The sequence below is a fragment of the Zophobas morio genome, unplaced genomic scaffold (genome assembly GCF_036711695.1).
Source record: "Zophobas morio isolate AGI-343-1 ecotype UQ-CSIRO unplaced genomic scaffold, CSIRO_AGI_Zmor_V1 ptg000436l, whole genome shotgun sequence".
Taxonomy (NCBI): Eukaryota; Metazoa; Arthropoda; class Insecta; order Coleoptera; family Tenebrionidae; genus Zophobas; species Zophobas morio.
In genome coordinates this window covers 146757-165748 of record NW_026972539.1, presented here as the reverse complement: position 1 = coordinate 165748, position 18992 = coordinate 146757, and the positions used below count along the sequence as shown (strand labels likewise).

The 18992-nt window shown below is 31.1% G+C and overlaps 2 protein-coding genes across 4 annotated transcripts; one reads left to right on the top strand and one right to left on the bottom strand.

Annotated features, from left to right (window-relative positions):
- Positions 1 to 296: 296 nt before the first annotated feature.
- On the top strand, positions 297 to 8025 carry LOC135120895 (uncharacterized). The gene is made up of 26 exons (XM_064045224.1): positions 297 to 331; positions 448 to 526; positions 581 to 789; positions 850 to 1119; positions 1176 to 1351; positions 1407 to 1504; positions 1595 to 1757; positions 1858 to 1968; positions 2039 to 2253; positions 2308 to 2472; positions 2550 to 2655; positions 2844 to 2932; positions 2985 to 3091; positions 3144 to 3247; positions 3415 to 3548; positions 3609 to 3677; positions 3739 to 3907; positions 4108 to 4227; positions 4811 to 4918; positions 5249 to 5368; positions 6129 to 6325; positions 6404 to 6589; positions 6740 to 6844; positions 6898 to 6978; positions 7809 to 7871; positions 7927 to 8025. The coding sequence occupies exons 1-26, from the start codon at positions 297 to 299 to the stop codon at positions 8023 to 8025; spliced, it is 3378 nt and encodes a 1125-aa protein (XP_063901294.1).
- A 1960-nt stretch (positions 8026 to 9985) lies between these two features.
- On the bottom strand, positions 9986 to 15166 carry LOC135120884 (uncharacterized). 3 transcript variants are annotated; one of them, XM_064045210.1, is made up of 10 exons: positions 15088 to 15166; positions 14899 to 15013; positions 14239 to 14348; positions 12925 to 13050; positions 12669 to 12782; positions 11320 to 11478; positions 11218 to 11266; positions 10994 to 11164; positions 10339 to 10945; positions 9986 to 10063 (listed from the first exon to the last, which is right to left on the bottom strand). In XM_064045210.1, exons 1-10 carry the CDS (start codon positions 15133 to 15135, stop codon positions 10051 to 10053), a joined length of 1512 nt encoding a protein of 503 aa, XP_063901280.1. In that variant the 5' UTR covers positions 15136 to 15166; the 3' UTR covers positions 9986 to 10050. The 3 variants fall into 3 exon arrangements, with proteins under 3 accessions (XP_063901280.1, XP_063901278.1, XP_063901279.1); XM_064045208.1 differs by having other exon boundaries at positions 10339 to 11164; XM_064045209.1 differs by lacking the exon at positions 9986 to 10063 and having other exon boundaries at positions 10142 to 11164.
- Between the last annotated feature and the right edge of the window lie 3826 nt (positions 15167 to 18992).

Sequence of the window (18992 nt, the reverse complement as noted above, 5' to 3'; positions counted from 1 at the left end):
AGAAAGTAAAAAGTAAATGAGGGTTAATACATTCGTATAACAAGTAATTTTCTGTTATTTAATTGTTGGTATACTAGCATGCCTAATATTAGTCTTGTGATGAAGTCTATGAATTGTTTACCAATAGTCAGAAAAAAACCATGCTGAAACCATCAGAGTTGTTAACAATATATATAATTTTATAAAATTGAGTTTAAGATCAACTACTCATTTATACCGCTGACGTAATTACTGTCCTGTACTAGTAACAACTACTTTTATTGTTGGTTTAAACTCAAGTAATATTAATATGCTATATGGGCATAAGTAATGGTGATGACTTACCCAACAAGTCTCTCCCCCTGTGAAACAGTTTAGTGTAACAAGGAGCGGATAAAATCACGTGTCAAAATTGCATCGAGTAAATATTGTTCTTAGTTTTTATCTTGCTTGTGTTGTTTTTTATAGAATGCAGCGTACAATTTATACTCAAGAGTGCATGGAAGGTCTGCTTCAAGACCTTCTTGATCCATCTAGGATGACCTCCGTATGATATAATAAAATTTTCTTATTTTTCTTCTTTGAATTTAGTATTATTTAGGCCACAAAAACTTTAAAAGCCGTTTTAAAAAATCCAGAGCATTTGATTCTGGTTGCTAACTGCCTTGAATCCTCACCTCACCAAAGTGTTCGCCAAATGGCCTGCTCTGTATTGAGGGAGCGTTTAAAGTCCCTGTGGCCTAAGCTTAACTCAGACCTTCGACAGAAACTAAAAACTTTTATGTTACCTACGATTCTTAAGGAGCCAGTGTACTTATAAATAGACGTATAAGTACAGCCTTTTTTATAATTACTTGTAAACTTATACAGAGCAGCAGTAAGATCAAGTATTTCCTCTCTTATTTCCTTGATAGTAAAACATGAACTTCCTAGGAATAGTTGGCCAGAATTTATTAACTGGGTAGATCTTATTGTGCAATCTTCTAACGTAGCACACCGGGAAATTGGTCTGATGCTTCTCAGCAGTCTTTGTGAATATATGCCTAAACTTCTTCGCCCTCTGTACTCCAGTTTGTTTTCCCTCTTTAGCCGTTGTTTTGAGGAAAAGGAATCCTTATTGATCCCGTTTTATGCTATAGAGTATGCGCTAATTAAAGTTATTTTTCTTTTTTACGGATTTTAAATTATACTTATAGAGCAATTACTTTTATTCTTCCTGAGCTCGAATCTACTGAATATAATTACTTCGAAACTATTATTATTCCAGTTGTTACTACAGTTAAGCGTCTTATAGTAAATGATGAAGATCAAGCCCTCAAAGCATTTGATTTCTTCGATAGCTTATTTGATTCTGAGGTTGCTCTTGAAGCGGGTATAGTGTCATTCTTATTATAATCATTCTTTTATTTTATTTTGGTTCCTATTAGTTAACATTGTTCCATTGGTTCATTTTTTTCTCGAAGTGGCCTCCGAAAAATCTTATTCCATTGAAATTCGCATCTCTTCTTTGGCTCATATAGTTTATGTATTTTAATATATTTATTTCAACATCTCCCTTATTATATTAACTTTACTTTTTTATGTATATATTTTTTTGGAATGTGTTACCTTACAGCTAGTAAATAACTGCAAGAAGTACATTTTAAAGCATAAATTGGTCGAACCCATTCTCTCCATAGTTTTTCCGTTACTCGCGGAACCATACGACTTTGATGACGAGGAGATGTGCCCTTCTGAGTACGCAGCTGAATTGCTTGATTCTCTTGCGGTTAATTTTGGTTAGTTACTACTTATAATGTTGTAATTAGTTATAATTTTTCCTAAAGATTCGTTACTTTCGTTTTGCTACGATCTTATGATGACATATTTCTTTTTCAGCTCCTTCACTTGTAGCCACGCCCACTTTACATATGGTGAGTACTTTTTCTTCTTCTCCCGTCCCTGAAAACCGTTTAGCTGCTCAGCTTGCTTTAAGTTCTATTGTTGAAGGTTTAAAAAAAAATTTCTATATTATAACTTTTGAAATAACTTTGAGTTACTTCATATTTTCTATATAAAGGCTGCTCGGATCATTTGAGAACTCAACTGGATAGTTTACTTCCTTTTGTTAGCTTAGGCCTTAAAGATACTGAAAAAAAGAACAGAAAAACTTCTTGTATGACTATAATAAAGTTTGCGAGGCACCTTCAGCCTGAAATTAGCAAGTATCACGCGGATATCCTCCCTCAAATTCTTTTGCTTTTAAATTCCTCTACTGACGATCTTAAAGAAAAAGTTAATTTTTTTTACTTTGACTTTAGGAGTTTATTCATTTGATTCTTTGGAAAGGCTTGCATTGCACTGGAAAGTTTTTGTTTAAATCTAAAAGATGAGTTAAAGTTATACTTGCCGACTATAATGAGTAGACTACAAGAATTACTGCATCAGTCTCCCCGAACGCTTCGCGAGGCGGTTCTTTACGCAATTGGGTCTGCAGCGACTGCTGCCAAGGAGGTTTATATATAATTTTTTAAATTTGGCGGGGAGGAGGGGGGGGAGGTTCATTTTTTGGGTCTTTAATTTTATTGTAGGATTTCCAACCTTTTTTCCCGCCAATTTACAACGATCTTTTATGCTTGATGCGGGATACCGAAGAAGAAAATATAACGCTAAGAGCGAATGCTACCGATGCACTGGGTTTACTATCTTTCCTTATATACACAACTTATTCTCAACATTTATAAAAACTCTTTATTCTTTTGCATTTTTTTTTCGTTTCACTACAAAATTGTTATATAATTAGCCTCTTTGAATGTTGGAACTTATAATTCATTTAATATATTTTTGAATTTTTCGTTTTCCTTACTTTTATTATGACTTTTAAGGGGCCATTATTAGCGCTCTGGGGAAAAACAATGTCAATCAGTTTATTGGAGAAATATTACCATTAGCCAATGAAAACTTATTGATAAATGTAATAGCTATTATAACCATTCCTCATTATATTTATAATTTATTAATTTTAGGATCCTGAAATTGACCAATGTACACTGGGGCTCTTCGGTTCTCTCAGCGCAGTATACCAAGAAGACTTTGCACCGCAGCTTCCTTCAGTTCTTTCCCACATTTCACGGTAATTAATAATAATAATAATATTATTATTATTAATTATTATCCTTATACAGAGTTTTGCACTCCGATGGCGATGTGCAAGTGGAAGAGCCAGAAGACAGCATTAACCTGAACAGTAGCGCTTCTGAAGAAGACGTCGAGACTTGGGAAGATGCCGGTTGGCAAAAGATTTTTTAATTTTATATATATTTATAATATCAGTTCTGTTATACATAGAACAAGTTTTTTACTTGCAGGCACCCGCTGTCTTCTTTAATAGAGAATTATTATATTGATCTTTTATAAACTTTCTCTTACTTATAAAACTTTTTTTTTTACTTGAAGACAATCCGCTGTTGTCTCTCAATAAGGACTTATACTTTGCGAAGGAAACAGCCCTCAATGTTCTTAGCGCTTTTGCTCAGTATCTTCCTCGCTCTTATGCTCCTTATCTCCACTCAACTTTAGACACTATTTTGGTTCTTTATTTCAATATAATCTTAATGTCATATCTAACTGGACCCCTTTATTTTTATTAGGATTTTACCGGGTTTTCATATTGCGTTGACGTTCAAAAAGCCGCTTTTTCTACGCTTTGTCAATATCTGGTACTGTATACATATAAACTTCAACCACATAGAAACATCACAATATTTTGACACCACTTAGGAGTGTCTATGCGTTGTACATTTTGGAGAAGAGCCGCCCATGCACACGTGGGTTGCTGGACTCCCGCTTTCTGGGGCGCTTCCTGAAGATCTTCGGCAACTTTGCTATAAAGTAATGGACAAAATTATTCCCGCGCTTTCTTCTTCAAAAGACATCCAGTTTGTGGCTGGTTTGTTTATATTTATCTATTTCCTTTCATCATTAGGTAAATCCTATTTGTTAATAACTTATTTAGCGCCTACTTTATCACTTTCTTTAAATGAAACATTTTACCTATAAAAAACGTTACAACACCTACAATTATTAACTTGTGCTCTTTATATTACCATATATATGCGAAAATAATAGCAATAATAATAATTTACATAGCTCTTCTCGACTGCTTAGCGGATCCTTTGAGGGCTGTGGGTCCCGGTCTTTTAGAGCATCACCTTGACACGTGGCTTCACTTCTTATTGAGCGTCATACGCGGAAAGGCCCCTTGTCAAGGCTCGTCCGACTATCCATTATTGTTATTATATCTTTTATTACTTATAGTATTGGTTGACTTAAGAATTATTATATTATGGCTTCAGTTCAGCAAATTGACTATTATAATTTTTATAAAAACTATATACTATTTACTTATATATTATAAATACTATTTTTTAACTTCTTTTATGAATAATATTTTATTTGTTATAAACGAATTCTTACAAGTTGAGTTACTATATATGCTTATTTGTAACATTAAATTTTTGGTATAAATAAAAGAATTACAATTTGAAAACTATTTACATAGTAATTTTCTTTTTAAACTTATTATTTACTATCGTACTTATTTTTTATAGTTTTATTATTACATCAAAATTTTAAAGTTTTTTAATATAAAATTCAGATTATTGTCTTTTTTGTATTAATATAATTTATTTTTTTTATGAATTTTTCTTCTCTATAGCATTTTTTATTGATACATAAAATTTTGGGGTTTGTATATGTTATTATTATATATTTTTTGTTTATAATTGTTATTGCAGATACGACGGTGTTTGTGTATTTTTATTAATATTTGTATTTATTGTTATTATTACAGATATCGAACTTGATGGTGAATATGAAAATAAACTTTCCATTGGAGAGTTTGATTCTTTTTTAATAGAAAATGCTTGCGAGTTAATTTCTGGAAGTGCTCAAGTCCTTGGTTTTACTTAAACCGTTTTTTTTATACTCTATTACTTAAATATGATTTTTTGGTTATTTTATTCTTCGTAGTAAGTAATATTTATTAACTTTTTTTTGATTTTTTGCTGCTTATTAAAATTGTAAGAAGTAATAGTTTATAATAGTTTATTTTTTCAATAAAATATATTATTACCATCATTTTTTTCGTTTATTTTTTTTTTATTTATTATACTTTATGTCATCCCGTTTTTTTTATATATATTTTTTCCATTATTCCTTCTATATACTCATAATATATAATGAAATTATATGTATATATATTAGTAATAATAAAATATTTCACTTGTAGGGTCATCCTTTTCCACGTACCTACCGCCTTTTAAAGAGGCACTATTCAAATTTTGCACCGAAAACTCTTCTACTGCAGAGCTATCAACGGCTATAGCAACATTAGCTGAAATCACTTTCGGTTTAGTAATAAATATTATTTTTATTATCATTTTATAAAACTACACACATTTTTAAGCGCAAATTATTTTATTTTGGATTTTGATAGTAATTTTGTACTGTATGTTATATAATTATTTTTTTAATTATCTATTAATGAATTTTACATTATAATTTATTACTTGCTTTGGAAAGTCTTGTCTTGATGTTTAATTTATGTATTAATTATTATTGTATACTTTATAAATATATATAATTATTACTTATTTGTAATATAATTATATACTTATTAATATATAGTACAGAAAAATATTAAATTTATTATTTACTGTATGACTTTTAATTAGTTTATAATAATATTTGTTTTGCTCTGGAATATTATTGTTAGTTTATAATATCTACTCCTAATATATTATGTAAACTGAATTTTTTCCCGAATTTTATATATTATTCGCATATTATTTACTTTTAGTGTTTGATAATTATACTTTTATTTTTATTAAACTATTATTTCATAGAATTATACAAAACTATTTTTTTTATATTACTAAAAATCATGAGGTTACTTTTATTCTATATACTAATAGAAAATTTGTACACAGACCGTTATAATAATTTATTATTTTGTATCAGTTTATTTAAAGACTCATTCTCTTATTTAGAAGGGTCCTAACTAATTGTAATCAGCTCCTCCATATAATTATTAAATTTTATTTGGTTTTATTAATAAAGCACAGCTCTAAGTAGTTTGTGTGCCCTCTATTAGTAATATTAATTTATAGGTATGAAAGAATCTATTGGCCCTCACGCTCCCGAGTTATACAATCTTTTTGTGTTTGGTCTCCACCATTCCGACCCGGATATTCGAGTCAGCTCGATCTACGGTCTCGGGGTGCTGACCCAATACGGCGGCTCGGCAGTTCGAGCTAAATTCTCTGAAGTTTTCTCTCTTCTCCTACCGCTTTTTTCTGATCATCAAGTTTATTCTCATTCATTTATTCACTTATTCTTCTCTTTTTCATACAACTTGAGAAATTTATTGCTTAATACTCTGCAGCTACCGAACATACCCGATAATGTCTGCGCCGCTGTTTCGCGAATGATCTTATCGGATCCCACACTGCTCCCCTTGCGCGAACTTTTAGCTCCTCTCGTGTCTTCGCTGCCGTTGAAAAAAGACTTTGTGGAAAACGAGGTCGTCTATAGCGCACTGCACTCCCTCTGCGCACATGACATTCCGGAGGTTTAGATAAATGCGTTTATTTCTCTTATATTTATTATATGAATACTGGTTATTTACTTATATATTATTTATATATTTCTGTATTATTTTATATATATTATATTAAATGTCTTAAATTTATATTCTCATAAATTTATTATAATTATTTAGTTTTATGAATTCTCTGCAGCGTTAGTGCCTGTTTTTGCTCACATTCTTATGAATATTGAAACTGAAGTTAAAGTTTGTGATAATAAAGAAGCGCTGCTTAATAAAGTAGAAACCTTTACAAACTGAATTTACTTTTTTTCTACTAATTTTTAATATAGATCGCTAATACAGCAAAATCTTTATATAAGCGCTGTCCACAGTATTGGCAGGCTCATCTCCGCTCCTCACCAGAACTCGCGGTTTATTTACAATAAAAAATAGTAATATTGTATACTTTCTGGTAATGGAAACAAACTTTATCATTTATTACTTTATTAGTTCTTAATATTTCTTGTTAATACTTTTTTTTGGGGTTATCATTTAATTTGAAATTTGTTGAAATTTGGTTTTATTTAACTATAAGAAATTATTTAAAATGAAATACATTTACTTAGATTAAGTTTATTTTTCTGCTACGATTACGTGTTATGATTCTGCTTGTTACCTGGGTGTCTATTTATAGCGCAACTTTTTACATTGGAATAATAATTCAAAAAAAAAATTAAGATGTAGGAAAAGAAAGCAATTTTATATCTTCTTTTTAACATTTTTTCTTGTGTTTAAGGACGATTGGAGCTTTGTTAGTAGAAAAGTTAGTAGTAGACGAGGAGTCCCATATATCTTAACCTGTGAATTATATTATACAAAAAAACCTTTACTTTCTTTTTCTGGGAATTCCTTTTATCTAAAATTATATCGTTATCAAAGCGCTTTGGGGCTTAGGGTTGTATGAAATCTATTAATGTTGTAAAAGAATCCCCCGAAAGAAAAGTACATTGTTCATTATAATAATAAAGACCTATATTATGGGAGCGAATTTTTATATGGAAAATGGTAGGTCCCTGTGCCTTAAAGGATCTATAATGGCTATTCTTCAAACTTTCTTGCAGTTGTACCACTTGTAAAAGTTCTATTGTTAATCACAAGCTAAAATTCTTTGTTATTTCTCCTACTCCAGCATGGCCTAACAGTATTTATTGGTATTTTGCTAAATTATCCTGAGTTATTGAGTTGTGCTCTTTGAGGGTAGCCCTCAGAGGGCTACAAAGCTCCCTTTCTCCTGGTAACCAGTGATATACCGTCTATGAAGGAGGTCTTTAAAAGTTAGCAACAGCGATAAATAATAACAATTAACGAGAAAAAATAAGAACCACTTGCCTTACACTCAAACTTTCTATGCTAGCATTTATCACTTAGTTAACGTTGGAAATCTTTGTAGGCTTAAAACTAGGGCTAGTGTAGAATAAAGTAGAGGAAGGGATAGCAAGGAATGGACAATAGAGTACTTGGCTAGTTAAACTTAAGAAAATTATCTATTATTATTGATAAAGATGCTCAACCCTGGTTAAATTAAGTGGAGATTGACAGTTTGGTTATAAAAGCAAGGACTAACGGGTTAAAATAGATGGTTTGTATGCTGCTGTCACTAAGGTTAACGTTTGTCCTGCCTTCCACTTATGTATAACAGTAGATAGAGGTGTTTGCGGTATATCTTTTACGCACGGAAAGGTGGCTAGAATAAAAGACTTCATCAATAAAAGAACACACTGCGGGGCATTCTTGGCACGATTATTTTACGTAAGCAGAGGCCCTCCTCGTGGAGCACCTGAATTTAGCAGACTTTAATAGTTGGTAGCTTTCTGTTTGGGAATATCTTAACATTTATTGATATAAGTACTCTATTAACAAGGGCAAAGCATCAAAGCAAAGCAATTCTGATGAAGACTAGGCAAAGTTCCGGCTGATTTCGAATTAGACGTTTATAGAAGACATTCCACCTTATCTTAAAAATTGATCCCCGGAAGGCGTCAGTTAAACAAGGGTTATTGACCAGTAAAGTGATATTTATTGAGGTAAGCGTTGAAGGTACGAATGCAGAAGCTAACATTAAGTTTTCATATAAAATGCAAAATGGTACACCATAACAATCAGTTGCACGCCATAAGGGCAAATACATGACACCTTATAGTTTAAGTGAAAATTAACTCGAAGCAGAACTGTTTAATTTCAACACTAGGCGACATCCTTTTCTTGCCCTTTACTCTAGTAATCTGACGACACAGATTAATCTTGACTTTACTAAAGAGTGTACATCATTTACGTTACTGAACGAAGACTCCTAAGATTTAAGCTAATAACAGTTAAATGCCTAGGAGACAATTCTCCCACCAGGAGGTCAACCTGCAAAGCTGAGGTCTAATGTAGCCTAACTTAGAATCATAACACGACACTAGCCCAGAGCGCTGTGATCCCAACCCAATGAAAATTGCTCGCACAAGACAAGCATTTAAAATACAAAGATAAAAAACAGTGAAAATGCTGGTACATGCACAAGAAACGAGGTAAGAGTTAACATACAGGTTTCTCAACGCCCTAGTTATTTAAAATAACCCATTTTTATGCTAAAAATAGTATCATCCACATCCAGACTTATCAATCACCCAGGAGAATTAGGGGATTTACCGTTCCTTTCAGATGAGATAAAGATGTAACTACTAAGCTTGCTTTCCCTTTAGCCAAGTTGAATTAGATCTGAAGCACCACCATCTATTAGCAAAGTAAGCACACTACTCAACATGTTACTCTTTAGTAGAAAAATTTTCTAGTCATTTCGAAAATACATCATATTTTCTAGTGTTGTAGTTTAACTAGGTCTCTTTACGATAGTGCTCTAGACTATCGCGGGGTTCTTAAGTTATAAACCAAAATGACACTTTTTAAGAACAGCAAATTTCTTACTATATAAATATTTTTTCTGATCACTTTTCAGGATTGGTCCTTTCATATTAGGTTTTTCAGTCTAAAGCTATTGTCCGGATTTTAACAAAGCAAGGTTATTTACGCCTTTCAACATTCAAGTCAAGTATAACCGCATTCAAGCCCTAAATTCTCCCTTTTTTAATAAAACACAAAATTACAAGGTTTTCTTATTTGTAAACAAAAAAAATGTGTTTTGCTTGAGCTTTGTTATTATAAAAATCGCTAATTATTTTAAGCTTAACATTTTTAATATAAATTGTATATACATAATTTAGGCCATAATAGAGTTATTCCTCGAATGTAGCCGGTCACTCCAATACGCAGCCAAGAGAATGCCACTATTAGATTTCTGTTGCAAAGTTTTAAAACTAAATACTTTTAGTTTCCCTTTAATATAATTACTAATAATCACTATTATTTTCTTCGGACTCGAACAAGTAGTTCAAGCTCAAAGTTTAATACAACCCATCTGTTCAGACTAAATCCAGGCTCTGAAAATATATTACTCCTGTTTAAATTCCATGTCTACAAAAATAAAAAACAATAGAGATTTACATTACAGCATAGACGTCTTTATTCAATGAGTACTGCTAATTACAATAATATAGAAAAATATACTGATATAACAATGTTATAACAAAAAGCCTACTGAAAGAGACCTGAAGTAAACAAGTTATAGCTACACTGACTATAAGCAATATATAGATTAAGTAATTAATTACTTCGCTAAATAAGAGTGCTCTGCTGCAGAGCTCTCTAGCTACTCGATTAATATAACTATAAGAATACACTATACATACTCAAACTGACTGTCCAAAAATTCTTCTTTCAGTGTCAAAGAAGTATTCGCCAAGCCCAACTCCATGCGTCCCTCACCTACACTAGGGGCCACCTCCCCGCTCAACTTTTCCTCTGCACACTCATCGACGAAATGCTGAGCTTCAAGGGCTTCAACGTCATTTAGAGAATGGTAGCCCCCCACTAGGTCCTCCTCTAAATCTAAATACTCGTCCTCAGAAGCGGCCTCATTTCCTTTGTCCTCTTCCTTGTTTCTTATAAAATCTCGGGGTCGGAAGGAAGACTCTAGGCCAATCATGGCTTCTCCCACGCCCTTTTCTTCCCCCTCATTTATTATATTTCGAGTATTATCACAAGGACTACTCTGGCTTTCAAGAGCAGTGGCCCCAGCAAGATGCTCGTCCTCCTCTCCCGCATTACTAGAATGATAGCTACTGAAGAATAATTTGTCTTCGTAAACAATGACGCCTGCCTCTTCATCATAAGGATATTTGCCTTCATAGTTGATCTCCTCCCCATCCTCCCCGAGAATAGGCTCTTCGTAAATCGCGGCCGGCACAACGCCCTTTTCAACGAGTTCACAATTATCCTCCACATTTCCTTCCGTTCCTACTCCGACGTAAGCGCTACTAACTGTCTTGGAAGCATGCAAATTACTGTTATCCTCGCACTGCCCACTAATATTAGCGGCTTCTTCACCCTCTGTAAATTCAGTGGTATATACTGAATTATCGTTAAAAAATCCGTCCGCGTTTTCTTCTTGTTCAAAGGAGTATGTTTCCTTTGAATTTGGTAAGTCTTCTTCTAATAAGGCTTCGTTACTTAAGTCTATTGAAAATAGTAAATCGCCATTGAAGTTAAGTATGAAATGTATAGGCCACCTTGTATTTCCGCATAACTTTGTTCTTGGTCCTCCTCATTATTACTATCCTGATAATTAACACAATAGTTTCAATAAAGAAAGGCGAGAGAAATCTTATTACTTTATAATAGCTGAGAGGATCGTTCCATATGTTCTTCAACTCTTCCTGTAGATAGATATCATCGTCCTCCTGCTCAAACCAGTTAAAAAAGATAGAAGCATCGTGAGGCCTTTTTACTGGATGACCGTCCTCCACGCGACGGTCCATTGGTTCACATTCCTTTGTGTATATATAAAGTAAATCTTAAAATGATATTTCTATGAGTTTTAAAATTAATATATCAGCGCAAACTTTTCTTTTAGTTCCTCTTTAACTCTTAATATAAATACTACAACTTTTTATATATATCGTATATAAACAGGTAAATATATAAAATAAAGAAATAAAAAAAGTTATATATACACAGCTTGACTAGAATGTATATTTGAAAATAATCTAATGATTTTACTTTTTTATTTCCGATACGAATATAAAGAACCAACAAAAAAAATTGCTCAATGACAAATTTTATTATATAAATAAAGTTAGCGTAAATGTTTTAGATTAAAAAGTAATAAAGATAAAAGTAAATAATTTGAAAAAAAAAGAGTTTATTACTTAAAAAATAAAGAAATGAGACAAGAACGAAAAAAAGGAAAAATAAGGAAAAATTGAAAATAAACAATTCTTAAAGCTAAAAGATCACCCCTAAAAATTCTGAACTCTGATATTAATAATTTAAAATTAATGAATTCATAATAGATTATTCAAAAAAGTGAGTAATAATTTCAGAAGTAATTTAAATAGATTATTTGAGTAAATAAAAAGCTTCAATAACAAAAGTCACGCAAAATAAACAATTATAATTCATCGAAAAATATATCAAAGGATATAAAAGATATCTGCATTCATTCTTTTCAAACAACTTTCTTTACTAAATAACGTTTGTAATATTGAAAAAAATTTACAAATAGGTAATTCCTACAAAAATTCCAAATATTAAAAAGTACAAAGCTATTGGTATATTGCAAGTTAATTTTTACTTAAAATCTTATATATACAAAGACTCCTTAGAATAAAATATAAAAAAAAAAAGAAAAGTCAAATAAAATTTCATGAAAAATAACTTTTGAAGAAAAAATATTCACTTAAATATAAAATTGCATAACAAAATTAACTCCATTACTCGCTAGTAAATATCAGTTTACAAAAGTAATAAACACGATAATAAAACTGGCGAGTGTTTTTTACCGCCTATGGAGCTTTTTTCTTACCTTTTTAACAAAATTAAACTAAATTATAAAATTACAAGAAAATAAAGCTTAATAAATATTTATCCCAGAGAATAATAAACAACAAACTAAAAAGAAAAAATTAAATTTAAAGGAAAAAAAGTAAACATGTTCTTGTAATTTTTATAAAATAAAAACCAAATCTCTCTTCCATAAAATCTTTGTGGTGGTAACGGAGCTAACTCCAAAATCGTTATATGTATAAGACTTTTCCAGCGAAGGATTAGCAACAATGGGGTTTTCATTGAATGTCTAAAATTATTGATGCCGAATTTATATTTCGAATAAGTAAAAAAAGCGGGAAAAAGCGTCAAAATTCCACTATAATTTAGATAAAAAGGGGGGAAAGCAGACAACAAAGTAGAAAATTTCGTAAAAAAATTAATGTACATACAAAAACGTATTTATAATTAGCGCCGCATACGCCGATGCCTTCTTCGATAATAAACTGCTTTACAAACTTAAGAAGTGCATAATCCTCCGATGTCAAAATGCTGTTGATATAACCGTCATTGCAAAACTAATAAATATTATAAAAAAGAATAACTAATAATAATATAATTATATAATAACTTAATGGATATGAAAATAAACGACACAAAGAGAAATTATTGCAGAAATTCTAATAAAATTTAATTAATAAACCGACCATAATTTTTTTATCACAATACTCAACTACTAATATAGTACTATTATAGTAGGGTACCCAATATACTACTAAAAATGAAAAGTAAATATTTTTTATTTACCCTCACTCAGAAAAAGTCTAGTAAATAAAGATCGATAATAATAAAATCTTACGTATATATTTATTAAAAAATTAAATAACCCAAAGATAAAAACTACATCCATTTACTTTATGTAAAAATTAAATTTATTATATCGCTATATTCTAAAAAAGGCTCAAGCACAAAAATGAACTCAAAAGTTTTATACTACTATGCAATCTTTAAACTAATTAAATTCTACAATTCATTGAACTGTATATTTCAAGTTTTCAAAATTATAAAATCTCAAAGTTGATTTGATAAAAGTATCCAATTCTTCTTTTCCTTTATATTATTTTATTATTAATACAGTAGCAGCACATTTACTACATTTTTACAAATAATTTAAAAACAGATTCCTCAGTACTATTTATTCAAAAAATATTTTTTCGCGCAGTATGCATATAACAAATTAACTTTATTCAAAAATCATACACATTACCACATTATTAATAAAATTTCCTTAAAGTAAAGCAGTATAAGTTGAGCCTGTAAAACCTCTTAAACGCAAATGCACATCAAGCACAAGTAAAGCTTGACTAACAAACCGTTATATTAATAATTAAAAGTAAATAATAATTTTACTAAAATAATGTTTATAGCTTCCACACATATAAAAAAGCCATCTATAACTAAACGAAAAAGAAATAATTTTAAAAACGGTCAAAAGATAATAGATGATTTCAACTTAAATAAGTGTTTCCTAAGCAATAAAGTTATTCAACTCGCAAACTCCGTAAAAATCATATACTTTCTAACTAAAAAAATATATGTAACAAAAAATATTTTCACCGCTTGCAAAAAACATCAAAAAAGAAAAATTGTAAGTAGGTCGCTACCTATTCTATCTTATAAAGATTTAGCAGTAATTGATTTAATTGAATATATAGAAAAAGTCCAAATTTTAAGTGCAGTTTTTTTTTAATGATATAAGCACTTACAACTTTAAGCCAGAAATCATCAATTTGAGAGATAAAAATAGATCGCTTATCATAAACTTCCTTACAAAGTTTTGAATACTTTCTTTCTATCGATAAAACCTCTTCCTGCCCTGAAATATAATAAAAGTTTTTTTTGAAACTCTTATAAGCTAATAGTTATAACGTATATAATAATGTTAAAAATTAAAAAAAAGGTAAGTAAATAAAGCTGATTATTATGGTTTTAATAAAAACAAAACAAAACAACTGAAAACCATTATCATAGTGCTTACCTACAAAATTAACTATTACCATTTTAATTAAGTAACAGAATATTTGAACGTTAACAAAGCGATAGTGTAAGACTAAAGACGAGAAACTTTTTAAATATAAAATTTATAATTAAAAACTATATAGTATTAATATTAGTGACTTAAAACAGTAAATCGCTAACTTTGCAATAATTACAAAAAGCAATCTGAGCACTAAGCTCTAACAATACTAATTTATCGAAAAAAGGGTATTTATTTTAACCGTTACTGAATAAAAATATCTAATACATAATAAATAATATCTACATACATTATAAAGGCAAATATTTAAATTAAATACAACAAATAATTAAAATTACAGTTTCTGTCTCAACACTCTGCATTAAATTAAAAAAAAATTAAAAAAAACCCAATTTCTGTATATGAACGATTTCAGTTTGTGCCGCAAGAATAGATGATATAGGATCGACGTAGTCTTGTACATTACTGAAATTTTGGCTAGCATATGTCATAAACTTATCACTCTATTATTCAATACACATATGTAAAAATTATTAAATTCAAGTTCATATGAAAATAAGAAAAGGAGTAGAAAAACCTCTTCAGAACAAAGTCGAAGAGCTTTCTCCTTATTATAATAAGACATTATAGCAATATAAAACTTAACTTAAAATAACTATTCCTTAAAAACAAATAAGTAAAAAAAAATAGAAAAAGAAATTTTTTATTAAATTAAATGGTTCAGAAGTAAAAAAAAATAATAGTAATAACAATGGACAGTCAATGAATTATTAAAAGAAGTAGAGAGCGACAACCAATGCCACGGAGTAAAAGAAGACAAAAATATAAAGCACATGGCCCTTAACTAGACATAAATAAATTTTGGGCGTCGCCCTAAAGTGGATGCCTTCCTTTAAAGGGAACTAAAAATTCATTTTAAAAGGCGTTTTTTGACTCGACCAAGTACCAGGCACTGTTATTGTAAATAAATTTTGTAATGCATTAAGCCTCCTTTAATATCCTTCACTTATAGGCTTTTATTTCATTATTAATATAGTAGCAGATAATTTACATTCCTACGATTAGCCTTTTGCATAACCAGGAGTTTTTTGATATTAATTTATTTTTATTAGTTTCTATCCTTAACTTAGTTGTAACATACCTCTACCCAATATTTATATATAAAACTCAAAGAATTTCGAAATAACGTAACAGGTTAATTCTGTAGATCATCGTATCGGAATAAGGAGTTGTCATCGCAAGTTAGCGGTTAAGGCTTTAACTCGCAGGCTTAAGATCGTGGGGTCCCATTCCCGCCGCCGCGGCTCTCTTTTACGATCTTTAATGGTAGGTACTTAAAGTTTCATAAAAAACTACGTGTTACTTCCAGTATTGCATTAAATCAATTTTATTTTCAGTACTTGAAAATTTGCCAAGTAAAATTTGAAACATACTTTATTTATGAACATGTGTAGCAAAAAAATTACTAGTTCCTTGTCCTCCCTCTTCCTTCCCGTCCCCCCAGTATCAATCATTTTACACTTAGTAATCGAATTTCCACTGAAAGTACCTAAATATTCAAACGTTATGAGCGCTTTTTAATTACGGCCTTGCTGAGTATTATCGCAATTATTGTTTTAAATTTTACATCTTATGAAGAATACTTACACGTTCGTTTTACCTGACCTTTCCTTCACTGTCTTGTCTCTGTAAACTTTTAAATTACTTTTAAAAATAATAATTAGTTAATAAGTAGACACGAAATACTATATATTGGGTTCAAAATAGTAACTGATCATTAAATACAAATTATTAATTGGTTTTTTCATGACCTGGGTTAAGCCTAGTTAATACTGTTTGTCACAGAGTCAAGCATGTTCATTTTACGACCAGGAGATCGTAAGGTTTTCTGACGATAATAAGCGCCCGAAGATAATATAGGAGTAAAAATATATGATAAGAAGAAAAAAAACTTAAGTATACTGATTAACAATAAGCAAAAATAGTTAACAGAGCTTAGATCTTAAAACATGAGTGGAACTAACGCACAACTACATCAAAGCTGTGCACAGGTGAAAAAAGAACTCAAATAAGACGGTAGAGTGAAAACATAGCTTAGAAATAGGATGTAGACGCAAAGTAAGTTAAAGAGAAAACGTGCCATAGGCGCTTTATATAAAGAAGGTAACAGAATCAGCTTTCTCATCCTAAGGTTGGAAGAATTAAATGTCTGTTAAAGCGCTAAAACGCAAATCATAAAATTCTCATGGATTGGTCGCATTTGACATAATACCAGCAGTTCGTGACTGAGTTTTAAAAAATTCATAGATGCAGAATTTTTTAGTTTTTATATTGGCATTCTTTTTGTACAGATCCTCTCAGCAAAAATGTGAACTCGTCGCGGATGTTACTTTTATTATAAACAAGAGAGGTTCAATCGCTTCAAAATGAGACCCGTTTGTTATGTGTTTTGGATTGTGTCTTTAGGTGTTTTTCTATACTGTTATTGTGTTATACTCTACCTAAAAACGAAACTGCTAAGCGGGCCCGAGCCCAATTATTCTAGCAAGATCTTAAAGAAAATCTTGAATGAACTTACTAACGGATATGCTACGGACACTGTAACAATCAGGTTTCTGTAATAATAGGACCTTGATTACATAGCATGCTTCCATACCTTACAACTTACCTGCTTTCAGAAAGTTTAATAATCCTATAGGGTGCGCTCGTAATGTAACAAAAAAAAAATTAATTTTACTTGTTATGGAAGTTTGTTTGCCCAAGCTCTTCTATGTTAATATATACCTATGAAGTGTAGACAAAACTTTACAAAATATAATCTCATAGTACTATCATATAATAAAGGGGGAAAGCACGTTTTTAATACGTTAATGAGCATGTATTAAAAGGTTAATCAAAGTATTGTGTTAATATCTAACCAAATATATTATAATCACTTAAACTAAAACGAATAATCACCCCATTGAAGTAAAATGCTAAAAACTCAAGAGCTTATACCATATGCTATATATGTGCCATTATATCACATGGCTGGCCCTTATCAGGTGGTAGCACAAAGTGCTTTCTGTCCCTTGATTAAGTTACATCTTTAACTTAACTGGAAGGTATAAACACATCCATTACTGGAGATTAACACAGGCCTACAAAAATAATTATCTTTTCAGCTGCAAGGATTATACTTGGTAAACTTTTTGGTTTCTAGGATGCTGAATTCGAAAACGACCTCCACGGTTTTTCGCAATGTGATAGGGATTCTCAATTAAAATCATAAAAGCGATGAAAATAAATTACCAATTTTAGATATCAAACTAAACTTATTATTTTCATAATTAAGCAAACAATCCTTTCATGATATATTTAACCTTCCGTGTTCACTCTTTTTGCCTGTGAAACCTATTCTTCTTTTCTTTGATGATTCTTTTAACAAGCTTTCACTTTCCATTTTCCGTTTCCCGCTTAATCATTCAACAGTAGTTAGCTACCATATTCGCATCCCATCTTTTTCTTGGTAGCGTCTTTCGATAACACAAACATTCTGGTGAATCATTCATCCTGCTCTGTGTTATAGGCTCCCAAGTTTCCGGAAAATAGTAAACAAGTGAGTGTAAAAAATGAACTTTTAAGCTCCCCCTACAACTTTGAGATTAGTCAACATTCGATATACATTGGTTTTGTAGAGAGGGCTGTGTTCCCCAAAGATTTGTGTACTACATCTTTAAAGGAGCCTTATGCTTCTTTTGCTTTTTCACCCATTGTTTCTGAAAAGATAAGCTCGGTTATCAGTTTTCGTATAACGGGGCTAGTTAAAACACCCCCCTTCAACTTGGTTTCAGAGAGTTTAGGAACTTTGAACATGAATATCTGAAACATTTTACATCTTTTAGCGGTGTTTTACAAACCGCATTAATGAGCCCTTAGTTTATATAAAGAGCTGGAAATAAAATCTTTTCAGGTGGAACTAAGGTCACCGAGTATTAAGGCATCTTGTAGTGGTCAGTCAGTTTTTGTCCAATAAAGGCCTCTAGCTAGACTGTCCCACAGACATAAGAAGCAGGATGTTTTGTAAAACCTGTCTGGGGGAAGTGCACTAGCGAAAAGAGCTTCAACCCGCCCGATCTGAGAAGTAAATCTTCAGGACCTTGGTCTGTCTGCAGTGGGTAACCCGGAGGCTAATCACTGACTGCACTCCCTCCTAGAAATCGGAACATTCGTGAATACCTCCTGGAGATTTACGGGCGTCTACTTGTGCCTGAATCAAGATTAAGCGATCTGCGCTCGACTTAACGAGCATCCGCTAAAACCATTAATGAAAAAAAAACCTGCCTACTGACCCACCAACATGATAAATATTTTAAAGTTCCCATTAACCATCCGTTGATGTTTTTGATAGCAAACTTTTTCGAAATTCATAGCCAAATGGTCATAGTTTTCTTCCAATTGTACCGAGTGTTCCAGAGGGTATGATGCGTTTGAATTTCCGTC

Bases quoted from the DNA above. Each gene is read 5' to 3' on its own strand.
- LOC135120895 (XM_064045224.1), top strand. From the start codon at position 297: ATGGGCATAAGTAATGGTGATGACTTACCCAACAA. The intron at 3,908-4,107 runs GTTTGTTTATAT...TAATTTACATAG, and splicing joins AGACATCCAGTTTGTGGCTG to CTCTTCTCGACTGCTTAGCG. The intron at 4,919-5,248 runs GTTTTACTTAAA...TTTCACTTGTAG, and splicing joins TGGAAGTGCTCAAGTCCTTG to GGTCATCCTTTTCCACGTAC.
- LOC135120884 (XM_064045208.1), bottom strand. From the start codon at position 15,135: ATGTCTTATTATAATAAGGAGAAAGCTCTTCGACTTTGTTCTGAAGAG. The intron at 15,014-15,087 runs GTTTTTCTACTC...ATTGAATAATAG, and splicing joins TTCGACTTTGTTCTGAAGAG to AGTGATAAGTTTATGACATA. The intron at 14,349-14,898 runs GTTTTTTTTAAT...ATTATATTTCAG, and splicing joins CGTTCATATACAGAAATTGG to GGCAGGAAGAGGTTTTATCG.